This window comes from Callionymus lyra, chromosome 4, assembly GCF_982586985.1.
Source record: "Callionymus lyra chromosome 4, fCalLyr1.hap1.1, whole genome shotgun sequence".
Taxonomy (NCBI): domain Eukaryota; kingdom Metazoa; phylum Chordata; class Actinopteri; order Syngnathiformes; family Callionymidae; genus Callionymus; species Callionymus lyra.
The window spans coordinates 18,739,515-18,751,784 of record NC_141821.1 but is presented as its reverse complement, the minus strand read 5'-3'; the positions used below and the strand labels follow the sequence as shown (position 1 = coordinate 18,751,784).

Sequence of the window (12,270 nt, the reverse complement as noted above, 5' to 3'; positions counted from 1 at the left end):
TTTTACTGCTTCCGTTTGATCGAGGACTCGACGAATAAAAGATGAATCCCCGTGAATATGTTTGGACCTAATAAATTAGTGAATATTTGTTAATTTACATCTCACTTAAATGCAACTGAAAAATATATTTTTTTAAAAAGATAAGATGAGGTAATGGTGCATTTTTGCCTCAGATACCATTGTAAAATATAATTATAATTCTTGTTATTGATCGAAACTTTAGGATTTTTTTTGTTAAGTTCCTTGACCGAAAATGCTATAACTTGTAAATTATATAAAACCAATAATTATTTTACAGGTGAATTAAATGAGTTTCCTACAATTAAGGCTACATTTTAGAGGTTCTTATTAAATAACAACAGTAATAAGATTTTAATTTGCGATATATATATATATATATATATATATATAATTTTTTCAGGACCCTATTGTACTTTTCCCCAACATCATTACGTAAGGCACTTTTCCTTCAATTCTCATTTTCTAAAATTAGAACCGATAATAAATTCATCATGAGCTCATTTTAACACTTTTTGTACAACCTTATTTCAAAAACAAGAGAAAATAAAAACGTATTTTGTAAAGTTCTTTATTCTTCACTATTTAAACTACAAAAATACAAAATGCAGCTTAAATGCATAATAAATACATTCCCTTTAAAAACCAACAATGAGATTCACATTCTTCACCTTTAAAAAAATAACCAAAACAAAAATGTGCAGTAAAAAAAATTCAAGTAGGAATTGATGCAAATGTTAATAAGAGGGATCAATAAAGTTTTATCTATCTATTTATCTAAGAATATCATTGATTTGTTATTCATCATGGATGTTGTATTGCAGGTTTCTAGTTATATAGGCAGTAGCTCAGTGCATTTATTTTTTTAAATAGCATATAAAAAAAATGTTTGTATAAGATAGCTTTTATTCAACCCTTCTGTAATCTCAGGGTCAAGGTGACCCGAAGGCTCGAAAACAAAATGTAATTATTTGATCCTTTGTGTTGCTTCTGGGTCGACCTCCCTGGCTTCAATAAGTAGGAGTAGACTTCTGATAAATGGATCTTTTGTGAACGTTTCAGCCATAATGCGTCTTCGTTCTCCGCCACACAACGAGTCTCATTGTGGTGAAGATGTGCGTGACCACACTGAGCAACATGAGGAAGATGGTCATCGACATCACGATGACATAGTGGCTGATGCTGCGACAGATAAGAATGAAAATCATACATATTAAGAGTTCATATCAGGGCTCTCGTTTATTTACCTTGTACCAATGTCCAGCCAACTCCCGTAGTCCCGCACCAGGAAGAAGAAGTGCTGCGGAGGAAACGCATTTAAAGAGGTTAAATTACACTCAAACGTTTCTGAAAAAAGAAGAAGCATTTTTTACCAGAGCCATCAAATCTGAGATGACCAAAACGATGAGAAACAAGCTGTAAAAAGAGAGAAAAGCAACATTTGAAATTAAAAAAAAGCAACACAACAACAGTATGTTGACTCACCTTCTCGCCGAGAGCTGAGTCACAACTTGAATGGTCTCAAATGTACACATCACTATAATGAAGGGAATAATAACCTGAAGGGAAGTGAAGAATGAATAACGTGTCCTTCAGAAAACGATGGTTGATTAAATATGGTGAATATATAACGTTGCAGAAGCTTCACCTTCCACATCATCAGTCCGCCCATGATGAAAGGGTTGAAGACGGTGAGGAAACAGTAAACTGATGTCGGGTCGAAACTAGGAAGAAGAGAAGAATAGAAAGATGAACAATGGCCCCTTTAGATGTTATGAAGTCCGGACTTTGTTACAAAAAAATGTCTTCCAGGTTAAAAAGAAAGTAAACGGTCCAATTATACAACTTTATCATCATAAAAAGGTATTTTTATTCACTTAAAATTGAGAAAATAATGGCCAAAACTATTGCTAACAAGGCTAATTGAGGATTCATTTCCAAATAATCCTCCATCTTTACCTGTTGATGGAAGCAATGTTCCCCGTACCGAAGAAAGCTGTGATGATAAAAAATACCTGAGTCGTCTGTGGTCAAGGGCGAACGTTCTTAAATATACAATTCTTGACTCGGTTTAAAAACAACAAAAGACGCTACAACGAGTCTCAGCCAGCAAAAGTTCCAGGTAAACTCTCATTGTTTATACATGAATATATTTTCATCGCATTAGTTCAACCGCACACTCACGCACTTACACACACATGTACAATCAGACACACGTCCACACATACATGTCTGGAGCTGCGATCAAACCAGCAACTTTACAGTAACAGCTCCATCCCTACCATGAAAGTCATCAATCTCTAGACTATGGTTGACTAATGAATACATTTTGCCCTTTTTCCTGCACACAAACATTTTATTATCTCTTAAAAATACTCTTAACTGTACTGCATGACTGCATGACATGTCATGGTGGCGACTGGTCACTGTACGGGAAACAGATGTTTGCTGAGATAGAGGCACGGTGCTAGTGGTTAACATATTCTGGACCACGGAAAAAAAAGGATACAAAGAAATAAGATCTTCTGATGTCATCCAACTTGAGTTGTCGAACCTTAGAGATGTCGATGTTGGCGGAGAAATCAATAGTCGAGAGCTGGATGGGAAAAGAGAAAACATATGTATTGCAAAATGTTATCAATATTTTTTCGTCGCAACTAACAAAATCTAAACCATCTCTGGACTACTTTTTAAAGTCAAGAATGAACATTAATAATGTTTTTTCATTATTTAAAATGCACTTTTGCTGCTTTGTAATGTGAACATTATGCAGATTCCTTTTGAAAAAATAAAATACAAATATAATCACATTTATTTAAATCCATAAGTAATTAGCGGATTTAACTTGCTTGTAAATTATTGATGTTAATCGACTCATAAGATTAAACATTCTTTCTACATAATGTTAAGGGTAAAAAACATTATTAAAACATTAGGATATGGATTTATAAAAGACTAAAATAACAAAATATGTAAACAATGGTGCATTTCCTGACAGAGAGGTTTCCTCAATAATGCGAGCAATATTCTCTCCAGAAGAAGGTATTTTGTACTGCAAGATTATTCCTCCTGTGACTCAAGTGTTTCCATTGTTTTAATATTGGCCTCCAGTTTCATGAATGTGACACTAAAGTATGTCCAATATCTAAAATAGGGAGCTCAGAAATTTTGTAAAGTGAGACCTGGATCTCAACGTATAGAAAAAAGGTTTGCCGTGTAAATATAGTTTGACTTGAGAAACTGATATTTATCACTGAACACACTGGTCGTACCTCTTGTCGTCCAGACACACCCTGAGCGAGCAGCGCCTCCTGCTCCATGTTGATCCACACAAACATCAGCCAAGACAGCACAGGAGGGAATAAGGCCTCTGAGCTGGAGAGAGAGAGAAGATGTTTTATGTCCAGATATACAAGATTATGCACCTTCAGAATCACAGTCTTACCCAGTACTAAGCAGCAGATACGTGCTGGTGAGAGACAAGAATATGCTGAGGAGTCGGTGGAAAATCCTGGTTGAGCTTAACAATGGAATAAACGTTGAGGATGCTGAAAAGAAGGAGGAAACATTCTAGGAGTTTAATTTCTTTTTTTTAAAGGTGTGCTTTGACCAACCTAATGTCATCCAGCTGATGATCTGATTCAGGAGCGGCAGGCCCTGCTTCTGCTGCAGGCTGGAGTGAGTCAGGTACGGTATGAAGGCACACATCAACACATGCAGCATCTGCTCAAATGGAAGAAAATGGTAACAGATTTTTTTTTTTTACTTTTGAAACGAGATGTTTAAAAGGAACTTACCTGAGGAAAAAAGAGATGTTTGTCTCCCATATGAAGAGGTGCCCTGTTCTGTGGCGAGGAGAGGTAGCACGTTGATGTGAAGAGAGTGAGGAGACCAGCGATTGTTCTAAGAAGAAATACAAACATGTATATGACTATAGCAGGCGACTGAAGTAACTAGTTACTAGAGAAAGTAACTTTTTGTAAGTTAGAGGAAGAAAAGGAAATTAACTGGCCAGTGTAAGTTTGGATGCTGTGGTTAATCAATTTAGACAAAAGGTAAGAACAATACATTCAATAAAATGAAAACAAATAAAACAAAAATAAATAAGGGACCGTACATTTTGTGGCCAATACAGATTGCTGATAATTATTTCTGCCCATTTTATTTATCCCAGAAACACAAAAATAACTTCTTTTTTTTTTTGCTTTGGAACGATCTTCCTCTCCCTCTGTGTTTGATGATCTACTGACTCCTTCAAGAAACATCTTAAGACATTTTTATTTGTGCAGGCTTTTCCTTGTCCTTTCCTTGTTTGTCTTATGTGTCTTGGCCTTTTAAAGTTTATATTTTTACTGTTTATTGTTTTTGGTTGTTTAAGTGCTTTCTGACCCTGGTCTAGAAAGACGCTTTACAAATAATCTTTACTTTACTTACTTTTTTATTTTTCTATTGATCACACAAACCCATTAAAAAAAAAATACACACTTCAAAAAACTCAATATCAAACAATGAATGACTTGTAAACAAAAAATACAAACTTCACAAAAATCATAATTTCAGTCTTATCGGCTGACAGACAGAAAGTCTGTAAATTTTCCATTAAAGTGACAGTGTTTAGTTTAAAGTTTTTAAATTCTTGAACGAACTATAGTGAGTTTCTTCCAGTCTTTACCTCATCCACGCATTCATTGTTAATTTAGTCTTAAAAGGCTAATGACATAAACTTCGATTTATCATTTTCTATGAATAATAGTAGCCTCTTTTAAAAAAAATGAAAATGATCATCTAACACAGAAACCTGTTAGGAATTACAGTAATGATTAACACGTTACGGTTTTTGAGAAAGTAATGAGTAACAGCAAATTTTACTGCAAAATCTAACACAATTACTGTTATACGTTACTTAATAACACGTTACTCCCAACACTGGTTATTTAATGGTAATAAAATTCATACTTCAATATTTTGGATTCATTAAATTAATAGAACTAAATACCTGCTAGCAGAGACATATAGAGGCACAAAACACAATTATATTGGTGTCTTTTGCTGCCATCTGCTGTGACTATTAGTGTTTAATTCTCGTTTTACCTGTTCAATAATAATTCAGTAATAAGTCAGTTATGAAGTTGTTCACTATATTTTACAGTTTAAACCTTAAGATCTTATTTTAATTTCCTAAATTCAATCAGTTTTTGAGGTTGTTTTCATCAGAATATTCTGCACAGGGAGGTAGATTGTCATTTTGATGAGCAGATATTCCACAAGTCTCTTGATATTTTACTTCAAATTCTTGAGAAATCCGTCTGCTTAACTCTTATATTGCATTATCATAAATGTCAGGTCAATATATAGATGGAAAACTAGTTGGAAACACTTACACCAGATGTATGTTTGCCTCTCGTCCAACCACGGGCATCAAGGGGAATGCAGCCAGGCACATGCAGCCCAGAAACCAGCTGAATGAACGGAACTAGACAAGATGTAAGACACAGAGATCATACGGTTTCTTATTTGTTTCTATCTCAAATGTACCCAGTCTGGGACAAATAAATATCTTGTTTTTTCTGAATTTATACAATGAAATATCCAGCAAAAGGAGGATAAAATACATGAAAGGGAAAATGTATATAATATTTAATGCAACGTGTCTGATTATTATTATTATTATTTTACCTTGGCTTTGCCAAAGAGTCCCGACAGCATTGGCCAAAGAGCGAGAAAAGCCAGACCCACCGTCAGCATGGAGCGATAGAAGAAACTCACCACCTGGGGGCAGCAAAAGACAAGTAAATAGTCAAAACCCTCATGCTTGTGTTGGTCTAAAATGATTTTATGCGAGTGAAAAATATCTATATATACATGTATTAAAAAGGCAACTCTGTGAAAGTTACAATGATAACACACCAAATATGATTTAAAGGGACATACCAGGAGCTCAATTCCAAATGCTACCAGGAGGAAATATCTGAAACATTTCCACAGTGGAAGAGCGGGAGCTGAGCCTATTAAGTCAATAAGAATTCCAGATCTAAATGGGTTAAAAAAAAAAAATTCAATGCATTGATACATAACAATGAGACAGTGACATCATTAATGTTTATGCAACATGTCTTACTCTTTGAGAACAGAGTACCACACAGGTACAGGCAGCAGACAGTAGATATAATAGGTGACTGGGCTTTTCTGGATAAAGAGGAAAATGAAGATGACCGCTGTGACACATACGCACAATTTGACAAGGCGCTGACCAGGAACCTAAACAAAAGAAAATACAGGGAAATGTGAGTCAATATTTTGGAACCTGTCAGGTCAGGGAGGGGATTACACGTTTCTTCACAGACCTGTTTGAGAAGATTTGGGTGTTTGATGAGGCTTGAATGAGTCTTGAGGATGACTAAGACGACGTATGACGTCCAGCCGACAAATCCTAGCACAACGCTGCAACCCAGGAAAAACCTGTCGTAGGTATGGTAGTACCCGAGGCCTTCCAGGGCGTGTGATATCAGGGTCTGACTCAGAGAGATCTGCAAGTTGATGATTAATGAGAGGTAAATAAGCTGGAGGTTGCAAGGAGGTCAATATTGGAGAGAAACGTTATATAGTGCAATTTTTATATACTGGAGAGCTCAGTTTATCAGGTCGTATTTATTTTTACATTTTAAAATGGTATGGATGCATTTTGAGCTATCAAATATAATATTTAAATAAAGACTTAATCCATATCAATAAAGTGTGTTACTCACTAATGGACCACAGTATGTCGGTCTGACAGAAATCACATCCGACACCGTTGTCTGCAGTACGGGAGCACCTCAGGGTATAGTACTGGCCCCTTCCTCTCTTTACCATCTATACTTCAGACTTCTGAGTCTCTTCCAGAAGTATGCGGATGACACTGCCACTGTTGGATGCATCAGCGACAGCAGCGAGGTCTATGTTTATATTTGTTTCCCTTTAAGATTTTTTTTTTTTTTTTTTTTTAAGGTTTTCTACTTTGATCTATACTCTTTATGCTTGGATTTTTATGTTCTATTTTTACAATACAAGGTTAAAGCTATTGTTCGGTCAGTTTCTCTTTTAAGATTTCTGGTAACTTCAAAAAGTCTCAGTAGTTCAGAAAAAAATATAGTCTCTGACCCATTGTTTGTGTCATGTGATCACAGAACTGCTTTACAACCGACTCTACAGACGGTCCTCAAGAAAAAGTTGTAAAAAACATCATTAAAATAGTAGTTGAGAATTCTTCTACACAAGTCATGACTGTTTGGAATTAAACCAATCACAAGAGAAGACATGATGAATAATAATGATGTCAAAATAATATGTTTAGTTGCTTTAAAATAGATTTAATAATATATTATTGCAGTTGGAGTTTTACTCCCTGAAATTTGAAAATCTATCATAATGAGAAAATAATTGAACCCTGTTTTCAGTTGCTTGTGTTCAGTAAAACAAAAATCATAACAAAACGTATTTTTCCTACACTTTATGTACTCACCACATCCTCATACTTCTCAAGCTGGAAGAGTATTCGAGCTCTGTGGATGAACTCTCCTTCATTGGACTCAGTCAGTTTTCTAAATAATAAAAAAAAAAAGTGTCATCTAAGAGACAACGGTTTGTCAAAGGTTTGCTTGCTGTACATATAAAATGCTTCCACACTGACAGAACTACTCGGCAGCGACAAATCATGTTCACGCTGACAACACAAGCCAATATAAACAATGCATGAGTTGCTAAAACTTTTATAGGTCAGAAGGAGAAACATGACACTTTTTTCTCAGCCATCATCTTGGGTTCACGTTCTTGCAGTAAAAGTTTCATCCACAGTTTTTAATAATTTCCCTTTTCTAATCAGTCAAATTTTGTACAACTTACTTGAAAGGTGTGAAGAGAAAAGGCAAAGTTGTCTCCCTTTTTTGAGTCATTTTCACCTGAAAACACAACAAAAGATTAAAATATAAAGGAACCATAACGATCATTCCATTAATTTGATGGTATTTATAGAAGCAGCGTACAGCTATAGTAGTGATAAACAAACATACTATCACAGAAATTCAAATAAAACCACTAACGTATAACAAAAAGTGCTTGTTTCAGATATAAAAAAAACATTGTTCACAGAAGGTGCATCAAGTATTTGTATCGATGGCTTCTTTAAAACATGACCCAGTTGTACAGCATCACACCTTGAATTGCTCCAACACTTGAATTGCATTGGCATACATGCCCCTGGCCTTGAAGTGATCACTGTTGTTTAGGTACTGAAGAGGTAACACACCCTGAAGAAGAAAAATGACACAGTGAGCGAAAACAAAAGAGGTTAAAATAAACACACTTCAATACCTCAGTGGATTATATATTTTTTTTTTATCTTTGAATAGACACATTTCTTTGGTTCATGATTAGTCACAATTTGCCACAATTGATCCGACTTCCAAAACATTATTATGAAGGTTTGCTTTGGTAATAACTAAAAAGAGTCTCCTCTCAGACGATTATTGACTTGATTTTCCAGAAATAAAAAACATGCATTATTTAATATGGACACATTTTTTGATATGTGCAAGTAGAAATGACAGGAATTGGACAAAATATCTATCTTGAATGTAATTATTGCTATTCATGTCCTCATTTGGATGTGGTTGTCCAAGTATGCTAAGCTTTGAAGCGATAAAGTGCCATGTTTAGGGTGAGAACTTACTACAGAGTTCACTGGTATCGGCACTCCAATAAGAGACGACATAAGTGGAGCAATATCAGCCTGCAAAATAGATAAAAAACATATAAACATATAAAGGCAATTTCTAACGAGAAAAATAAAGCACCTGATTGACATCGACCCTTTTAAGATGCTCGAGTTTCCAATCTGAGGGGAAATATGTTATATGAATGGAAAAATGTAAAAAGTTCAAAGAATCATGTCGAGGAAACATGCCGTCATCAATTCCAGACTGAGTCCTTTCGTACGTGTACCTTGTAAGTACTCATCCTCGAACATCTGTGGTTCAGAAACGGCCCTGGCTTTATTAACTCCTGCTCCCCAAACTATTAGAGGAGTTAGAGTTTCGGACAGATGCCCAGCACCATGGGTGCCTGCAATGAAAAGCTGGGAAATAAATTCACAAAAACCTGGTTGTACAATATATGTCAAGAAATAAAAGAGACCATCTCACCCCAATTGGTCATCCCATGATCAGAGGTGAGCACATAAGCTGTTCTACCGTCATAGCCAAAGAATTCTTCAACCATGGAGACCAGCTGAGAGACACCAGCGTCCACAAGGGCTATGTTGTCCAGGTACTCTCTGGAGGAACATTTTCAATATTTTCACACAGGTTTCTATCAGCAGTAATAACAGTGTATATAAAGAAATCATCTAAAACTTTTGTGTCTCAATACTTTTACCAGAAATGCTTCAATCCTGTCGATTTCATCAACTATATACTAGACTAGAGGTGTATACAGAAATAAAATACTCACTTTGACATTGGTCTGTGTGCGTGTCCATTTGTGTCGATGCCCAAAAGATGCAGAAAGTAGATGTTTTGATCCTTCAACATACTTTCTCTCAGAGTAGAGTTTAATTTCGCAGACTGAAAGAAAGACTGAGGAGAAATATTAAACAGTGATAAGTATCATCCTATACAACCTGGAGATTATATATATTATATATATATACAGTATATGTTTAATATATATAGGAGGTATTAAAAAAAGACATTTTACACTTCAAAATATTTACTTTGACTTGAGAAAAAACCCAAGAGTCCAGCCTGGAAGAATCTGTAGCAGCAAAATCTTCCTCTTGAGCAGAATAGGAGTCGGTATAGACATGGTCTCCAGTGGCACCTGATTAAAAGGTATAAAAACAAATACAGATCTAAGTAAGTGGGAAAAATCCAAGTCCACATTTTTTTGGATCAGTGATTATGAGTATAAAATATCTAGCTTCTGTTTGATATACGCTACATGGGTGTGTGTTTACCTTTAGCAAACATGGGCAAAATGTCCGGGCTACCCCAACACCAGGTGTGTCTGCTTTCATTAAACACAGAGTCAAACTCTACAGGGTTCTCTTTCCAGCCTGCAAACAAAAGGGCACAGAATGAAAACAAGCAGACTATAAAAGACAATGGTATAGTCATTCATTCCTTATGGGGGTTGCGGGGGGGGCTGTAGCCTATCCCAGTTTCTTTGGGTTTTCGGCAGGGGGACACCCTGGACAGAACGCCAGTCTGTCGCAGGGAACACAAAGACAGACAACCATTCACACACAAATTCATTCCTGTAGACAATTTCCCCAAGTTCCCAATCAACCGCTGTATGTTTTTGGACTGTGGGAGGAAACCAGAGTTCCCGGAGTAAACCAAGAAAACATAAAACTAGTATAAACAATCCCGTACCTCTTGCAACTGCACTGACATCCTCATAAAAGCCAGCAATAAGAGCCACATGACCCGGGCGAGACTCTGTGGGGACACGAGTATGTGACACACCCCAGGTACCTTTTTCCTCAATGATAGATCTGTTGGTAGTGAACAAAAAAAAACACACACATTGCTTTATAGGCACCATTTTATCCGGGAATGTTTTCGCCCTAACCTTAAAAATGGTGCCCTGGACGTGCCATTGGTAAACAGACTGTCTGCCCTGAGCCCATCAGCCACCAATAAGAAGAGTCTGGAGGCAGGTGGAGGCAGAGGTGTCGTCTGCGGAGTCATGCCATGGACCAGAGGGGAGGTGAAGTAGATGTCGAAGATGGACAGGAAGAAGACGACATGGACCGTCAGTCCAACGATGAAGAAGGTTATCATCCTCATTTTGAACAATCAGGATTCACAAAAACACTTGTCCTGGAAAGAAAAAAATTAAATTAAATTTTAATTGTACATTTTTATGGTTTCAACTGAAATTCATATTAGTAAGTAAGTAAGTAATTTCTATTTATATAGCGCCTTTCCAGACCAGGGCCACAAAGCGCTTAAACAATCAAAACAATATTCAATAAAGTATATACTTTAAAGGTCAAGATAACACTGATAACACAACAGGAGTTCCAGAAAATCAAGGAAAAGCCTGAACAAATAGAAACATCTTAAGATGTTTCTTAAAGGAGTCAGTAGAGCAACAGCCTGGAATGATTTCTCTCCTCTGGTCCTGAGCCGTGTATGAGGAACCATCAGTAGATTCTGATCCACAGACCTCAGAGCCCGAGCTGGGGTGTAAGGCTGGATCAGATCACTGATGTAAGGAGGAGCCTGACCATGAATAGCTCTGAAAGTAAGAACCTGAATTTTAAAGTTGATCCTGAAAGAAACTGGAAGCCATTGAAGAGTCTTAAGGATCGGATACTATTATATATATATATATATTACCTTGAAAAAATCGACAAATGCATAACAAATCACAAAATTTAAAAAAATTAACGTTATAAAAAATATAAATCTTGCTAATAATTTTAGGTGTATGGAACATAATCTCACGGAACTTTTCTTCTAAGACAAAAGCATAATACGTGTCATCAATCTCTACGACATGTCTTTGTTCTTAACTCTTCATACTGTCAGGTAAAAATGAGGTCTTACCTGAAAATAAGTTAGACACCACTAAACGCAACCACATTCACGAGTGTATGGATGTATAACATGATCGTTGAGCGTCATCAATGTCTGACCTTTCGACAGAACCTTGTCGTGCAAACACGACTGACCTTCTCTTTTTAAGCGCGTTTACAAAACCGTCTTTCTAAGAAGATTATTCAAGAAATTCTGGCAGTGGGAGCATGCACTTCCGTGTTGTGCCTATGACGTATACACCAACGGTGGCTGGGTAATGTAGTTTAAGCGTTTTACGAATGCAATGTTTTATTAGGATTGGTTGTTTTTTTAACAATAAATAAAAATTAATAATACATGCATTAAAAGCCTTTTATGTGTAATGCAAACTAAAATTGTAGTCACCATGTGAACATAATAAATACAGAAAAAAAAACGAATAAATTCATGAGTCCAATAAAATGTATTTTTCATTTTCTGTGATTATTAAGGTCAATAATATTTTATCTATTGTCGTTTTTTTTTGTTTTTTTCAGTCATAGTACGATCAACACGTATGATTCCATTAGCTGTTAGCCTCCCGCTGTCAACATGACCAGCTCTCATGTAAAATGTGTCATCACCAACCAATAATATTGTAGTATTTACCAAAAGAGGCGGGACTCGGTGGAGCAACCGCCAATCACAGCCC

The 12,270-nt window shown here is 36.1% G+C and overlaps 1 protein-coding gene across 2 annotated transcripts; it reads right to left on the bottom strand.

The window, feature by feature from the left end:
- Positions 1 to 942: 942 nt before the first annotated feature.
- Positions 943 to 11,807, bottom strand: pign (phosphatidylinositol glycan anchor biosynthesis, class N). Of its 2 annotated transcripts, none has more exons than XM_087789060.1 (29): positions 11,699 to 11,807; positions 10,627 to 10,877; positions 10,428 to 10,549; positions 10,010 to 10,108; positions 9,767 to 9,873; positions 9,505 to 9,629; positions 9,198 to 9,328; positions 8,998 to 9,117; positions 8,850 to 8,890; positions 8,726 to 8,785; positions 8,211 to 8,303; positions 7,900 to 7,955; positions 7,520 to 7,598; positions 6,363 to 6,545; positions 6,137 to 6,276; positions 5,950 to 6,049; positions 5,695 to 5,787; positions 5,400 to 5,491; positions 3,816 to 3,921; positions 3,633 to 3,741; positions 3,464 to 3,566; positions 3,291 to 3,393; positions 2,528 to 2,614; positions 1,978 to 2,033; positions 1,667 to 1,742; positions 1,504 to 1,577; positions 1,392 to 1,434; positions 1,266 to 1,318; positions 943 to 1,200 (listed from the first exon to the last, which is right to left on the bottom strand). In XM_087789060.1, exons 2-29 carry the CDS (start codon positions 10,842 to 10,844, stop codon positions 1,077 to 1,079), a joined length of 2,793 nt encoding a protein of 930 aa, XP_087645186.1. In that variant the 5' UTR covers positions 10,845 to 10,877; positions 11,699 to 11,807; the 3' UTR covers positions 943 to 1,076. The 2 variants fall into 2 exon arrangements, with proteins under 2 accessions (XP_087645186.1, XP_087645185.1); XM_087789059.1 differs by having other exon boundaries at positions 11,610 to 11,802.
- Between the last annotated feature and the right edge of the window lie 463 nt (positions 11,808 to 12,270).